The sequence below is a fragment of the Paramormyrops kingsleyae genome, chromosome 1, assembly GCF_048594095.1.
Source record: "Paramormyrops kingsleyae isolate MSU_618 chromosome 1, PKINGS_0.4, whole genome shotgun sequence".
NCBI lineage: Eukaryota > Metazoa > Chordata > Actinopteri > Osteoglossiformes > Mormyridae > Paramormyrops > Paramormyrops kingsleyae.
The window spans coordinates 20,990,339-21,008,091 of NC_132797.1; the positions used below are offsets into that span (position 1 = coordinate 20,990,339).

The 17,753-nt window shown below is 39.5% G+C and overlaps 2 protein-coding genes across 2 annotated transcripts in view; one reads left to right on the forward strand and one right to left on the reverse strand.

Moving 5' to 3' along the window:
• tmeff1b (transmembrane protein with EGF-like and two follistatin-like domains 1b) overlaps positions 1-17,708 on the reverse strand; it is a 39,787-nt gene extending 22,079 nt beyond the window's left edge. The window contains exon 1 of the mRNA XM_023807454.2: positions 17,114-17,708. Coding sequence (XP_023663222.1) covers positions 17,114-17,252 — 139 coding nt within the window. The 5' untranslated portion in view covers positions 17,253-17,708. The remainder of the gene's footprint in view (positions 1-17,113) is intronic.
• Positions 1-17,753, forward strand: part of LOC111841593 (V-type proton ATPase 116 kDa subunit a 1) — a 55,188-nt gene that overhangs the window by 5,687 nt on the left and 31,748 nt on the right. The gene's annotated exons all lie outside the window — the stretch shown is intronic.

Consider the following 17,753-nt stretch of genomic DNA (forward strand, 5'->3'; position numbering starts at 1 on the left):
TGTTACCTTATATTTACATTTGATCTTTGCTTTATTTTCAGAGACAGTCTTATATGTTATATACAGTAGTGTTGTAGTTCTCGAGACCGGTCTTGGTCTCGAGACCGGTCTCGAGACCAATTTTTTGTGGTCTCGGTCTTGTCTTGGTCTCGACTCTATTTGGTCTCGGTCTTGTCTTGGTCTCGACTCTATTTGGTCTCGGTCTTGTCTTGGTCTCGGACATAGCGGTCTCGATGGGATTGGGAAAAAAAGAGAAAACTGCACATCCTCACAGAACAGTATCATTATTTATTACGCGCCTCAATTCAAATGCAACCAGTCAGATGCATCCATTTAAAAAATGTTTCATTTTATAAATTTTCTTCACGGACACTGCCAGTGCTTCACAGTTCACACACATCATACACATCGTATCATACATCGGCAAAGAAATGTCCGAAAATGTCCGCGAAGTCTATAGCATAGTTATAATCCAAATAAATTAGGTATTTTACATTGATTACAAAGCAAGCAAGTCTTGGAGTTGCAAGTCAATCTGGAGGCTCATTCTCTCCATTCTCTTCAATTCAAAGCAAAGGATCATTACATAGCTGTATTCATTGCTTACCCGAGGCCTCTGTCCCTGGTATAAGAGACTTAATATGAACATCTTTCTGGTACATCCCATCTCTTTCCCTTGACGAGGTCTGATAAAATGGTTATAGGAGAGGATTGCTGAGAATATTATTTTCCATCAGGTCTCGTAACTATGACAAATCTGGGAGATTTTAAATGAGAGACATATGGACATATGGACAATATAATTGAAAAGATAACATGAATTTGATTTAACGAGTAATGACACTTTACAACAATACCTTTTTTCTCTACAGTTGATCTGGGTAATGTGATGTCGATTCTAGCCCTAGTCTGTTTTCGGTCTTGGTCTTGGTCTCGACCAGTCTTGGTCTTGGTCTCGCCTTAGTGTGTCTTGGTCTTGGTCTTGGACTTGGTCTTGGTCTTGGTACCCTCAAGTCTCGGCAGTGTCTTGGTCTTGATACCCTCCGGTCTCGGCAATGTCTTGGTCTCGGTTTAGGCGGTCTTGACTACAACACTAATATACAGTAGGAGGTGTCTTGCAGGGCTGGGGAGCTTTTCACTGCAGGCTTTCAAGCTTTATATTGTTTGAAAATATTATGTCTGATTAATGTGCACTTTTAGTTATAAGTGCTTGTATGATCATTCTTTATATTAATAAAATATGACATAAAATAAAATTCTCCAATCTCCATTTTCCTCCCACACAATACAACTGTAATTCACTGATGAAAATACACATCATCATCATCATCATCATCATCATACAACAATATTAAACAAAAATATTATCCATTAGCACAGAATACCTTTATATATTTTGGATGTTATTAACAATAATTTTGAACCCTCAAATATATTGACACAAAATATATCATGTTTCACGCAAAAAATTGTTTTTCCAGCCAGATGGAACATTCACTAGTTGCAACATGCACTAGTTTGTTAGAGAGAGTGAAATAAGCAATCATGGTCTATCCTGTCCTGCCTGACTGAGCATTATTTCCTAAAAGTCTTACTCTTTTCTTCCCTACTGTATGATGGTACGTTCCAAAGGTGTTTTTCTTCATACTGTAAAGTGACCCAAACCGGGACACTAGGCAGAATCCGACAGAGGATTCTGTTAAGAAAATTGTAAAAAGCCTACAAAACAGATTTGTTGTTCAGCCATCTCAGTTTATACAGGAAAAATATGCATAATTGATATCTAGAATACACACAATCTGTCACAAACAGACACAGGATCCAAATGCAGAGTACACAGGGGTTTAACAGAAAGACACAGACCACAATCCAAAAACAGTGAAAACCCAGGAAGAAGGATCTGAGACAGGAAGTCAGAGTATCAGGGAAAATCACAGGCATAATACACCCAGCCATTGTCTGCACCCACTTGTCTGATTCAGGGTTCCAGGGTTCCGGAGAAGCTACAGGTGCAAGGCAGGGAATAGCCCAGGATACGGCACCGACCCATCACAGGGTAAACACTCACACAAATGGGCCATTTGTAACTAGGATGGTATGGTGACCACTGGGACCACGGTGTGAGTTTCTGCCATGGTTCCATATGTGTGGAGTTTGCATGTTCTTCCTGTATCATCATGAGGTTTCCTCTGGGTACTCCGGTTTCCCCCCACAGTCCAAACTCCACACACAGGGCCAGGGCAGAAACTTGAACCCTGATCCCAGAGGTGTGAGACTAACCACAGCAAAACCATGCCACCCCCACACACATAGTGAAGAGAGAGAAACAGGTCAATGAGGATATAAGGCAGGGAACAACCCAGGATGGGGCTTATACACACACACACACACACACACACACACACACACATTGGACCTAGCTTTGAAAATTAAGGTGAGGCTGAGAACTGGAAAACAAGGCACGGCACTTTGGAATTTCTAGAACGGACGATGGAACTGGAGTTAGTTACCCTGTTAAAGCCCTGCTTTACCATCCCATAATCAATAGAAAATATTCCCTTCCCTGATGCTCTGAGCTGTTTCTAATCACAGATAGAGACAGATCCAAGGAACGTGCTGGAAGTGAAGCATCTGCCATGCAGCCGTGGACGAGGCCCTGAGACTCAAAGCGAGATGGTCACCATGACAGAACGCAGAATGTGCCACGGCCAGGGAGACTCTGAGCCCCGGCTCTTTGCAGACCGAGATGAATCAGGAATAAATGTTTCCTTTCAAGTGCTGCAGCTCTTCCCATCCTCGCCGAGACCATAATACCCAACCCCTCCCCCATGCATTAAGCAGGGGCATATCTGCCAAGGGCCAAATATTTACTGTGGGGGTTAACTAACTGCATCTACAAGGTGCCCTCTGCTGCCTGGGATTAGATCCAAGCCCCCCCAGTAACTGTACTCTAGATAAGTGGTTGGAAGATGGATGGATAGATGGATAGATGCATTGATGGATGGTTACTAGTAAATTTCATATCATAGCTTATCATATCATAGATACTCTCTACAAACTTCTTTTGTCCTGTCCAGACAAGTAAGTGCGTCCATCGTCCATAACAGTAAAATTTTATTACTATGATAGTATGACATTGCACTAAACGAGGTGATTAAACTGCTGCTTGTATATAAATAATTAAAAAATCTGCATGGATGTTTTCTGCCATCGATTATGCATGTTGTATATTGATGATCCAAAATGTTATTTATTCTTTCAATATAATTTTCAATTTGATCTAATGCGTAAATAGGTTAAATGGATCAAAAGTTTACATGTAATGGATGGTAATTGCTATTGCATCTGAGTAATATGAAAATAAAACTTCACTGCATAACTGGAAGCGTGATTCATTTCAAACAGAAGTGCCTGCTAAGTAACTTCATTATGATAATGTTAAAATATTTCTATCCACTTTCCGTAACGAATTCTTCAGTGCAAGGTTGCATCCAGCCTATCCCATCATGCACTAGGCATAAGGCAGTTGAAAATCTAAACAAGATGCCACACCATCACACTAAAGAAAATTTTATAGGCAGAAATGCACTTAAACTACATGTTTTCTGACTTTGAATGCAAATTCTGTGCCCTCAAAGGCAGGATTCAGTGGCAGAATTCAAACCCTCATGCCGGAAGGTATGAGGCCACAATGTTATTCAGCGAGTATTAAAGTTATAATAACACAAGGGTACCCTTGGTCTCCACAGACAACTTTTTTTTCAGCTACCGTTATGAAAGCCTTGCATTTCCCTTGAAATATTTTAAAATTGTAATTTACCAGTCGATAGTAGAATAAATAGGCAAGCATTCCAAACAACATACCAACTCATCTCTGGCATCTAACCTGTAATCAGAAGGTCACCCACTCAAATCCCATGTTTGGCAGAGTGATGTCACCATCGGGCCCTTGGGCAAGACCCTTAACCCCAATTGCTCCAGGAACCAAACAACCCTGCTTTATGAAATGTGTGCAGCTCTGAATGAAGTTGCCTACTAAATAAAAAAAATGTAACTGCAAAAACATCAAAGCACATATGCAGTCCTCAAAAATTCACTTGCACTCCCCGTCTAAACCTGCTGGACGAATCACCTTGCAGTTTGAAATGTAATTTCGTGCTTTTTAAATTTTAACGCATTACTGTATGACTGGTGCAGTAATGAGATTTGTGGTTCTTAGTTTGAGTGACCCAGTACTGCAGCAATCCAACTTAATGAAAACAAAATGCACATGAAAAGAATCCTGTTTGGTGACAGTGCAATTTACTTTTTACTTTTTACATTTAGATCAGTACAGATTATTCCTGCAAAATGTGCTGCTCAATATGAGAGAGATGGAAGAGAAAAGAAAAGAATATATTTAAATGCTGCCTTAAGCACATAAAATGGAGACAGTACGTGGGTTGCATTTACTGCACTGAAAAAATGTCTGCTTCTACTGAATAAGAAATGTATATACTTTGTAATTTTCTATAACTCCTATTTGGTATTTGTATATATAACATATAAAGTCTCTTCCAGAAACCATGCTGGATGTAAGGCTTTGGTCCCAAACTCTATATCAAGGCAAAATATCAAATATTTGGGCAATTCACACCTACCAGGACTATTAAGAGTAAATAATTGTGTCTCTGTAGATTTTGAGCTTCCAAAAATTCTACAGCATTAGAACAGAATTGAGAATTAAAATTAGAATGAAAATAGAAAAAAATCCTGTTCTCCTTTAAAAGCATGTTATAAACGTTTTAAAAAGGAAGGTGAGGCCCCGGCATCAGGTGAGGTATTGGAATGCTCCTTTGCTCCTTTGAAACATGAAGCTAAAATTCCATCATTTATTTGAGACACAAAGGGCACCGTGCTCAGACGTGATTCGATTTATTCCTTCAAACCGATAGCAACTTTATCTTAAGGAGCGATAAAGAGGCTTAGATCCAATGCATAACACAGACACACCAAAGATATGAGTTTAATTCATTGCTCAACTTGAAGGTGCAAGGTGGAATTTTTTTGTCAAAGATTATTACAATACAAAATGCTTCACCTGGTAATACTGTCTTTTCAAGCATCAGGCAAGCCATTTTCTTTATAAACTGCGAAAGGTATCGGGTATTCCGCAGCACACTGCCACAATCTAACGGAAAACTTAGGAAACTCATATCGCAAAAATAAAGCAATAGCAAAGCAAGTAATATGAAACCGTGTCCAAACCTAGATTTGTCTTAAGTAGTAATAGAATGTATTTCAAGCTATTTATCTGCCTATTAAGTATATCATTGTATAGAGAAGAGCAGCATTTAAAATTAGAATATATGTAAATGAGCAGTAACAAAATATAGAGAATTTCTTCTCCAAAAAATCACTGACAGCTTGTTGGATGGCTAGATGAACACTGCTTCAGTTCCCAAACCTCTCCTCAGGGGCACCCCAGCCAAATATCACCACCAGCTAAGTTAATTGACTAAATTAGTCAAATTACTTGATGAAGTATTGATTAGCCATACATGGTATGCTTGTGGTCATCAAACATATGCGTATACTGGATGGTTACTGGAAATACTGGGGTGATAGTAGGAGGGGTTAACATACTTTGAGAGACATACACTACAGTATATGGACAAAATTATTGGACACCTGGCCAGTATACCTACAGGAACTTTTATGACATCTCATTCTAAATCCATAGGCATCAATATGGAGTCAGTCCCCCCAGCTGACACTCTTATGGGGAGGCTTTCCACAGTGTCTGGGAATTTTTGCCGATTCACCCAGATGAGCATTTGTGAGGTCAGCCACTGATGTTCGATGTAAAGGCCTGGTTTACAATCTCTGTTCTAGTTCATCCCAAAGGTGCCCAATGGGGTTGAGATCAGAGATCAATACAGGCTAGACAAGTTCTTCCACACCAAACTCACCCAACCATGTCTTGATGAACCTTGATTTGTGCGCTGGGACACAATCATGCTGGAACAGAAGAGGTTCTTCCCCAAACTGTTCCTAAAAGGTTAGAAGCATAGAATTCTCCAAATATATATTGGTATTCTGAAGCATTAAGTGCTCCCTTCACTGGGACTAGGGGCCTAGCCAAACCCCTGAGAAACAACCCTATAACATTATCCCTCCTCTAGCAATCCCTGCAGTCAGGCCGGTAATGTTTCCTGGCATCCTACAAACCCAGAGTCGTCCATCAGAATGCCAGACAGAGAAACGTGATTCGTCACTCCACAGAACCTGATTCCACTGCTCCAGAGTCCAGTGGCAGTGTGCTGTACATCACTGCATCTAACTCTTGGTGCTACACTTGGTGATGTGAGGCTTGCATATGGCTGCTTGGCCATAGAAGCCCACTCTATGAAGTTTGCGGCACAGTTTTTATGCTGGGGTTAATGCCAGAGAAAGTGTGTAGTTATTGAGTCAACAGATCATTAACGACTTTTACGCACTATGCACCTCTGCAGTCAGTGACCCCGTTCTATTACTTTACGTGGTCTGCCACTTCATGGCTGAGTTTCTGTTATTCCTAAATGTTTCCACTTTGCAATAATACCTTACATTTGACTGTGGATTAACTAGCAGGGAAGAAATTTAACAAACTGATCTATTGCAATGGTGGCATCGAATAGCGCTTGAATTCACTGAGCTCTTCAGAATGATCCATCCTTTCACAAATGTTTGTAAACCTGACAGCGTGGCAAGCTGCTGCATTTTATAAGCCTGTGGAAATGAAACTCCTGATGAATTCAATTATTAAGAGGTGTGCCCCAATACTTTTGTCCAAATACTGTATTATCAAAGATTTATACCAACATGAAGATAATTTAAACATGTTTCTTTGGCAGCATAAGACACAGTACAGTATATATAATAATGTACCAAAGTCTTAGGAAAAGAAAATGATATTTAAACGATCTTCATGTTGGTGTAAAACTACGAGGCCATGTCTAGATCAGCTTAGCCATTTGAAAACCTCTCCTAAAGTCACCCCAGTATTTTCAGCAACCATCCAAAACATCCATGTATTTTTTCCTGGAACCTCTGGCATCTATCTTGTTTGGCCAATCAATACCTCATTGAGTTGTTTAACAAATAAAGTTAATTAATTAATTGAGCTGGTGGTGAAATTTACAAACACATGGATTGTCTGGAGTGCCCAAAGTGATGTTCCTCTACCCATCCAACAAGAAATAAGTAACTTATGAGAGACAGAAGAAATTCTAGTTTATTTTTCATTATGTTACTCTTCATTTGCAAATGGTTATTGTTAGTTTTATTTTTCTTCTGATCGAATATACACTTGCTGCCAAGATGAATAGCCTTAAATATTTTCATTGACTGCTGAAGACATTTGCACCATACTGTATAGATACACTGAACGGCCACTTTATTAGGAACACTATTCAAATACTGGCCACTGGAAATGGGTAATTTGTGACTGTAAAGGGATGCAGAATGGTCATCGAGATTCATCAAATAAGGCAACATTTTTCCAATATTAGGCTGCCCAGTGCCAACAGTTCCAAAGCCTCAGCTTCCTGTTCTTAGCTGACAGGAGTGGAATCCAATGTAGTCTTCTGCTGTTGTAGCTCATACAACTCAAGGTTTGACAGGTTGTGCAATAAGAGATGCTTTTCTGCTCACTGCTGTTGTAAAGAGTGTTTTTTTGAGTTACTGTGTCCTTCCTGTCAGCTCAAACTAGTGTGGTCATGACGACCTCTCTCATCAACAAGGTGTTTCCACCCACAGAACGGCCGCTCGCGGGAAGTTGTTTGTTTTTCACACCATTCAATGTAAACTAGAGAGTGCTGTGTGTGAAAATCCCAGGAGATCAGCGATTTCAGAAATATTCATACAGCCCGTCTGGCATGAGCAACCATGTCACAGTTATAAGTCACTTAGATGTTTTCTCCATTTTGATGCTTGATCTGACCATTATCTGAAGTTCTTGATCTATACCTGCATGATTATGTTGAGCTGCTGCCACCTGATTGACGGAATAGATATATATGAGCAGGTATTCAGGTGCTTGCAAAAAAAGAAATAATAATAATAATAATAATTATTATTATTATTATTATTATATACAAGGATATGTATGGAAGTGTAGTAGACATGTTTTGCAATATGGTTTTATATTGTGCAATATTCCTGCAGAAAACAGCAATCAGTTAGATTTGTTAGCTTTATCACACAGTTCATTATGAAGCCACGGATGTTCATTCCCCTGGGGGGCTGGTTTGATAATGAGGCAGACTCACGGAGCACCTTCCGGAATGGCAGAGATAGTGCATGCTGAACTCCAGCACAGACTACCCAGGGACAATAGGGAAAAACAAGAAAATGAGGCAAAAAAAAGGCAGCTCAAGCGCCTGCTGTATCGGTGGGATATTCACTTTGAAACGCCGTCTGAAAAATGGCAATACTGTCTCTGCTTCTCTGACACCTGTAACCTGAACATTCTATTGCATACAAAACACACACATATTTCGACAATAATTCTTCATTATCCTGTGCATTGCTTAAGGAACAAAACTAAACACAACATCATACAAAAGAAATAACATATTGCAGTAATATGTTTACTGGTTATGATTGGTCCAACTATTGTGATCCCCTCTTCCTGCCATTATGACAAGACAAACAAAAAGGTTTGGATATACAGATACATGGAATGGCCATGCAGTACTGTGGTAAAATAAGACCTGGCTTTCCTTGCTTATTATTACTGGGTCCAGTTTCAAATGTCAACTATCTCACAAATCAAGGCGAAAAGTATTTTAAAATAAGACCTTTGTAAGGGTCTAACAAGAGAAGGAGACAGTGCCTCACTAAGGGGTTACACAGACTTTAATAAAGTCCATCAAAATCCTGTTTTCACCATAGGAATCAAATTTTATAATAAATCAATATAAGGCTGTAATTTTCAGTTCTGAATTGCCCTGAAATCTACTGGCATCTCATCTCATCTCAAGTGTCCCTGAAAGACAGGGGTCCTAAAAATTTGGAGTATAATTTGATTGGTCTAGGTTGGGGGCCAGTATGATATTCTTTCATATGGCCCAAAATCTCTAGTGGCACTTCTGATTCATGTACTATTTTTGATGTACTAGCTTATAACAGTCAAATTAATATTTGACACAAATCATTAAGAGCATGAAAACACAATAATCCTGAGCCACCATATGAAATGTCTTACAAAGGTCAACAACGCACTCAAAGATGACAGTCATTTACAAGGAATCATCCTTGGAATTGACCTAATATTACAAGGAATATTTCTATCATACATAAAATAACCGATAGCTCTTCATAAATCACTTCTACATTGTTATCAACCACTAATGCAGAGAGGGGTAGTTCACAACCAAAATCCACAAAGAAGCATCCGAATTGTTTACATATAATGTACCCCTAGTGGTTTTACAAACCAGTTACCAACCATTTCTTTGGGAAGCAGTTTTTTTAATTACTATAATTACTGTATTATGGGAGCCAGCAAATGTGTGCCTTGAGTTTGAATGTTCTCCTACATTTGGGCTTTTTTCCCCTGCATTCCAAAGTCATGCAATTATGCAAACTGGACTGAGTCCCCTGCGATGGGTTAACAGCCAGTCCAGGGAGCGTTCTGGATTCCGCTTCCCGGGATAAGCTTCAGGCTCCTTGTGTGCCTGTACTGGATAAGCGGTTAATGGATGGATAGTCCCCACAGAATGGAGCCCTTAATTATAGTGAAATATTTTTAGTCTTAGATTATTGTACAAATTACCAGGGACAGAATCCATATTGGAGTTAAACTTGGCAGGATTATATATAGTTGAAGAATTATTCAAGATCTAGCTACTGATTGTAGAACTAAATATTGCCATTGTTTATTTAATTTATTACTTTTTACTAAAATAAACAGTAGTGAAATAAAAGATTTTTCCTACATCAGTTCATTTCATCCATTAATCTGTTCCTCTCATTACTTGGTGTTTCTCCACTTCCTCTATCCAGGATTGGTGACTAATGACCATTACTCTCACCACAGTATAGTATTTACTCTGCTTTGACTAATTACTACTTTAAACAATTCCAATACCAAAAATATACCAATGATATATCTCAAGATTTAATACGGCTGTTTGCTGACATTCTGGCACCAATATAGAAAAAAAAAAAATCTTAAATGCAATCAACTTGGTGTATATACAGATAGTGAACAGTGTTGTGATGGTTCAGTCCATCCATTGTGTTGCTGGTCGTCCTCTTCTGCTTTTATGTTTGCAAAGCTTTTTCCAGTGCTGGCTCTTATAAAATCCCCAGATCTGCTCATTTGCACGTTATCTTAAAAATGCACTTGTTAGTATTCCTTGAGGCCAAAGGTTTTCTTAAAATCACCAGCATCAAAGTTCAAAAGTATCAATATTCTTTCTGTCTTTTTTTCATTGCCCAGTTGTCACCCCTGCAGCTACAGAAATACCATATCCTAAACAATTCTGGTATATTTAATGGAGATTTATCACTTTTAAAGCTTTCTAAGTCCTACATTGCAGCCTGCATAATTTTTCTTGTCTGCTGGATCCTTTGTTGTTGTTGATTGTTCCAAGGAAACAAAATTTTTCTATAACCTTCACCATCCACACTAAATGTCACAGTTCCTGCGGTCATAGCCTTTTCCTCACATTCAGTCCCATCTCTTTGCTCTGTTCTTCAACCTTCCTTATGTTTCTTCAGATCCTCTTCATTTTCAACTGTTAGTTCTATCACAATATTCAAAGTTGCTGATGTGACTTCCTCCAATTTTGAGTCAAAAAGTTGTCTTGTTATGAATCAGCTTCGACCACAGATATCACATATGAGAAATTCATGATGTCTTCCAAGGCTCAGTGGGTAGCACTGCTGCATCAGAGTAGGGAGCTGGAATCCCGCCTCTGCTTGATGGGTGTGGAGTCTGCATGTCCCTGTATCACATATCCTCTGGTTTCCTCCCAAAGACATGCAGTTAGGTGAACTGGTGTCTCTAAACTTCCCATTAAGTATAAATGTGCGCATCTGGTCCAGTCTTGCCATCTTGTAAAGGTTCCCTCAATACCGACTGTCATAAGTGGTTTGAGGGTAGATAGATGGCCTGTTCTGCAATTGGCTCTAGGTCCTACCATTCCTGTTGGTATTTCTCTTCCTTTGTGTGCAACTGAGATGCTAGTTGGTTGCTTCAAGTACATATTGGCATTTATAGAAAGACCATATGGTGAAAGGATAAGGGCAATACTAGCAACATGAAAAAACAGGCATTGCTAGAGTTGGATGGAGGTATGAATGGACATGTTGGGTTGCTGATTGTTGCATGCATAGTTTCTCATAGGCTGGTCCTTGATAAAGTTGGCAGTAACTCAGAACACTGTCCAATTACAGTCTGCAGGAATGAATGTGGACCTATTGGCAAACTAGGCTGCTGTGTAGGGCCCAATATATATTTCATATACAGTGGTACCTTGGTTCTCGAACTCACTAGAACTCGAATTTCTTGAAAGTCAAACCAGTTTGACCTAGAACTCGATCTGAATATCAGAAGTCGAACCGTTAATGCTGACCTAATATAAATTGTACGTGCCAGGAAATGAGTCATACTACAATGCAATTCTTACTTGAATGCCTTCTTCACCGGCTGGACGATTAACCAAATAAAGCAGCGCAACATTACAGTAATTAACAATAAATAAACCACTAACTTACGTGTACTATTAGAGCATTTATGTCATTTATTTAAACTTTATTTTACCAGAAAACCAGATTTAACTGAAAACCAGTTCTCACTGCTTTACGTGATATTCAGGAGAAACAGCAGATTACGCATCGGAACTGCCTGGGATACAAACTTCATGCGTGTAACTAAACTGTTCAGGCAATAAGGGCAAAGGTGTGTCGTCACGGAGGCGGTTCCAGTTTGTGCAGCCAGGTGAGAGGTCGCAATGCATCTAACCGTAATGCATTGCGTCAGGATCAGAATGCGTTGCTTTAAGCCAGTGCTGTAAGCAAGTCGAACGCACCCAATGACCGGACTGGGGAAACAAACTGAAACGTGGACTTAATACAGAGGACTAATGACAACAACCAGAAACAGCTGATCACATGGGGATCCCACACGAGGTTAACGAGGGGGTGTGACACATGGAAGGAGCGGACGATCAGGGCAGGACAGGGATAATGTTGGGATAAGATCTTTATCGTTTTGGAAGCCATTAAGAAAAAAATGCTCTTCTTGTTTTATTCTGTTCATTTTGTGTTTAAATGCTAAAAAAAAAAAAAACATGTTTAGGTGTAATATTGGGGGGCCGGGAACCAATTAATTGGTTTTCCATTATTTCTTATGGGAAAAATTCGATCAGAACTCAAACTTTTTAGGATTCGATCCGGAGTCCGGAACGGATTAAGTTCGAGAACCAAGGTACCATTGTACATGGTTGACGGCTCCAACTATAAACAGAATAGGCAGCTACCCAGGCCTCCCAATTTACCTGCATTGCTGATGTAGTGAAATGATAATCAGTTTTCTTTGCAGAGGGGACTTCCAAGTAAAAATGATCCTAGGGGCCCTGAAAAGATCATCTGGCCCTAGACGAGTCAGTGGTTAAAGGTGCGTCATGGATATAGCATCACAATGGGGAAGGGCAATAATGGCCAGGATGTCCAATACTGCCATCCTCCTACTGTACGTGTGACCAGGGTGTACAGAGTCAACCATGTATCTGAGCCAACCCCCTAAGATATTTGTTCGGTCACCTTTCCTGACCTTTCATGATGGTCCCCCTCCAGTGCATTAAATAATTATTGGCTAATATGGGCTAGTGGAACATAACCAGTGTATTTATGAAGAACAATGGCATGTGAAACCAATAGCTGCAGGGAATGTGGCCACAATCCCACAGTTAATACCTCAATATTTTGATCACATACCTGGGCCTTTACAATAATATCTCCCAGTCGACACCATCTGTTACTTCTTGCATTTCTGTCAGCACAATATGAAAATCGTCTAATGCTGCCACGGAAATGAGAACATCAGCTTCCAGCCAAGGTTTCATAAAACACACGAGGCCAACGCCTGAACGCGGCTCCTGGCAATCGCAGAGAGCTCATCTGTTTTCTACGCCGGGGACCTTACATTGCCCGCGATGACGGACAGCAGGCAGCGTTTAAGACCGTCTCTCATATTCCAAAACCTCATTCCCACTCGCTTTCCCCACGGCGCCATTTCGGCCCGAACAGTAGGTCCAGCTGTAGCTCACTGATGAAAAAAGGATGTAGCGGTCGGAGCGGGTCCCTGGCCAACCTGACCGAGCACCAGGTCCTCACCAAAGGTTCTGACATCAGCCACCGTAAAAAGCGGTCTGAGACCGAGAAGGAGGATAAAAACCTGCCAATAAAAAAAAAAATAAAAAAAAATAATGAAAAATAATAAAAATAAAAAAAACATTAAAAAAAATTATAAAATAAAATTTTAAAAACCTGCCACATAACAGTCTTATAGGCAAAATATACATGCAGTCCTTGTCACTCTAAGGACAGCCTCAACATAGTCAAATACACACACACACATATATATATAATTATTATAAAATTATGGACAGCATTGTGCAAAATTTACAGGGAGTCAAAGAAAATTTAAACCTAATTGTCTGGATAGTATGTGTTTATTTGCTTATAAAAAAAAAAACAATTTCACATGAGGACATATGCAAATTAAGAGTAACAGAAAGCTAACAGGAATTTCTTCTGTTCTCCCAAAAGCTACTGAAATCTTACTGGATAGCTAGACGAGCTCCATTTAAAAATCTGTTCAAGCTCTGCAACCGGCTCACTTAATTAACCTCATTAGTCAAATAACTTGATGAGGTATTGATTAGTTAGACATTGTGTGCTATAAATTGGAATATTGGGTGAAGACTGCAAATACTGGGGTAATTTTAGGAGAGGTTTTGAATTGCTTATAAGTACGTAGTCTAATATATTGGCAGCACATAATTTTCTCTAAGTAGTAGTTAAGTTTGATTTTTATAGCTGTAGATTTCAAGACTGATCCTCTATGAATATTACACTTCTGTATTATCTGCTCCTCAGGGTGACAGTTAAAGATGATCTTACCACATATCTTATACACATTTGCATTACAAGGGATCTTACCATAACACTTCTGTGTAACTTGGTTGGAAGGTAATACATAATATGGGGGAACTGCATTGTAACGATGAAAAAATTTGGATACTGGCCATTAAAAATTACTCAAAGAGCAGAAGTGTGCTCTTGGGTGACAGGGCTAAATATGCATGGAAAGATTATTGCTCCCTGTCAAGGGCTTGTACTGGGGACCCATTCAGACATATGGTGAGTCATATTTGCAATACACGCTTGAGTAAAACTTTTATTATATCTCATCATTTTGCATGTCATTTTAACTGGTTTTTATTGCATGAAATGCATGGAACAATGGCAGATGTGGAATAATGCACCAAAAAGAATTAAATGAATACTTTTCTTTACAGGTATAACTGAAATGCCTTCATCTGAGTTGAGTAGCTGCAAAATGGCCTGTGTTTATATTAAGGCAGTTTTTTTAAGCATTTCTACTTCCGTGGACATCCATCTGTAGCAGTATCTGATGGACGAGATTCCTTGACTGCATTCCTTGACTAAAATACCTGATCTGGGCATATGGAACATGTGTTTCTTGCATTTCGCACAATTACGTTTAGCTAAACATAACTAATTAGTATGCAGTTTATCATTTATGACAACAGGAAAAAAAATAAGTTGTGATTCCCCAAACAACTTTATGTGATGAGGAAAAACGTCCCCATATGTTACATGCGGAGCCACCGGAACCTGAAAGGGGACACTGTGAGTGGAGTAAGATGCTGGGCGTGTGATCCGCAGGTGTCCGGCTCAAAACCCTGGTGATTCCTCTGTTAAACAAGGCCCTTATCCCTCAATTGCTCCAGGGACTAATTGGCCCTGCTTCCTCTTGGGATCAAAACATCTGCTAAATAAATAATTAAAACATTTTTAAAAATTCTGATTTCTACACCGTTCACACTTGTTGTGCACGGGGTTTCAAATTACTAACAGCTCTTTGGGAAGCATACACCTTTGCTAACCACAGCCATGTAAAGATGACTGACTACCTGCAAAGGCAGTTAATTATCTCTGACCATAAGACCTTAACACACAGACAACAATGGCAATGCATGGAATGAGTCATGCAGCTGATTAAGGAAGTCGCAAATCGAAAAATGAGAAAATGAGGTAATGTCAGCGCTAAAAAGTCTTTCAAACAGTCCTTATTACAAAATGTTTGAGAAGGAATATCTTATTCAGCATGGCAATAAATTAAGCAAAAATAGACAATGTGATTCATTGGAGGAACATTGAAATATGAGGCTTTAATTCATAAGCTACACCCGAGAAATGGACATTTAGGATAGTTTACAACAGTCCTTGGATTACCTATATAAAGAAAACAATATATAAGCAACACACAAGCAACATTAACCAATCTATTGTATGCAAAGCTTTTAATTCATTGAGCAATGCACTTCTACAGTATAAATCATAACATATTTTATAATATTCACAAAAAAATCATCCTCATCAGCAGAAGCAGAGATACACTGTTTACTAGGAAGGGTGCAGCCACTCAAATTTTATACTTTGATTTTTGACATCTTACTATTTAAAGGTATGGAGCAATTACTATTGAAACATGATGTATATGAATAATGAAAATGGAAAGACAATATCATGTTCCAGCAGGAGGCCTATACTTGTTTTTGACCTTTTGAAGTAATACATAAAACCAAACTACTCTCTTGACATGACTGTATATGAATTTACATAGTACACAGAGTACAGGTTTTCGTGATCTTTGCACTGGAATGTCGTTATATTTTAAGCAAATACATACACGCATCAACACATTTCAAAGAACTACGGCCATGCAAACTATTTGAGAACTTAAACTACCAATATCGTATTCCATTTCTACACTTGTTAGTCTGCAATACACTAAATATACAGGCAAAGAAAGATTGTGAAATTAAAAGAATTTAAAAAGTGAACAAATAAATGCTGTGCAGTAATAATGAACTTGAGTGGCATTGTGTTTAACGCAAGAGAACCGTTAAATGAAATTGCTGTAAAATTTATATTATTACGTTATTATGATATTTGAACGGTAATGTGACGTCTTAGTTCAATATGATCGTCTGTAGCCTAATAAATAACTGCAATGCACCGGAGATAAACAATTCCGGGTTCCACTTAATTTAGTGACCTATACAAAAGCAAATACAATTTATGAAACTCAACGCGAGCAATGAACCAGAATGAGGGGGGAAATACCGTGAACTTAAGAAATGTTTATTAAGACTGTCCTAGCCGGGAGCAAGGTCTTTGGGAATATTACATATTTCTAAATAAGAATTAAGAAATGCTACGCTTTTTGAATGAGAAATTAACATTTTAAGTTATTTCATGCTATTGTCCGGTATGGCCACACTAGAAATGAAACAGCAGCCTTTCATGGAGAGATAAAGATGTGTAGTAGCCTGCATTTCCTACAATACGTGGTAATTGTTAACGGCTTATTACAATGTTTCCCAAAAGTGAAATGTTGCCTGTTCGTGCGGAATTCCCTGTTTTAAAACAGCCAGCCTCCATGGGCATCGTGACCAAGTAACAGATTAGTTAGAAACACGATGGATAAGAACTATAGGCTCGTATAGGAATACAGCAGCTACTCGGCGCACTATTTCATTTACACAGGTTACAAAAAAACCACCAACCTGCACCGCTAGCCTATATAACGGTAAACACTCCACTTCCGGTAAATAATGAGTTAATTGAAACAATAATGCTGATCAACTCGATTCATGATCTTCTCTCTTACGCTTTGCTTAGTTCTTCAGAAGTATGGGAGAAATCGGAGTGCGACTATATAAAAACGTCTGCCAACGAAATCTCGCAAAATAACTAAGGACTAAGCTGAATAATGAATAGCATCGATGTTAAACACATGGTAAAGAAACAATAACAGCCCACACACCTGTGTAGTTCCCCCTGTCCCGAGTATGCGATGCTCTGAGCTCCGGTAGCAGCGCAATGACCATGAAGACCGTGAGCCCAACGTGACGGCAGCCAGTCAAAAGAGCAGCGCTCCTCGCTGGAACCAAGCTCCTCAACATGATGCAAGGAAAAAAAACAAATAAAACAGTCAAGGCAACTGTTTACCAACTTCTTCGGCTGAAATCACAATGTGACGCAAAATAAATGTAGGACTATAGAAAGAGAAATGCGGAGAAGGAGCAGCGCTGGACACCGCTGGCTCCTGGAGGCTCCGGAGCGGAGAGATGCATCAGTGCAGGTGCGGAGAGGAGACGTTTGGACCGTACAGGCACCTCCCTGCTTTAACCCCGGCCACCAGACCGCAGCTGCAGACTGCTGTGCTCGCTACGCTTCCCGGGATCTTAAAATCACCCTGCCAGCGACGTCCCCGATCTCGCTCCCCCACCCTGCCCTCTCCATGTCTCCTCCTGCCTGGAAACACAATGGAATTTTCTTCGGTTCTTCCTTTCTTGTTTCTTTGAAAAAAAGAAAAAAAACATAGAATAGGGGGCGAGGAAGGACCCGGCGTTCGGTGCTCCAGAATAAACCACAACACGGAGTACTCAGTAACCGGGGAGGGG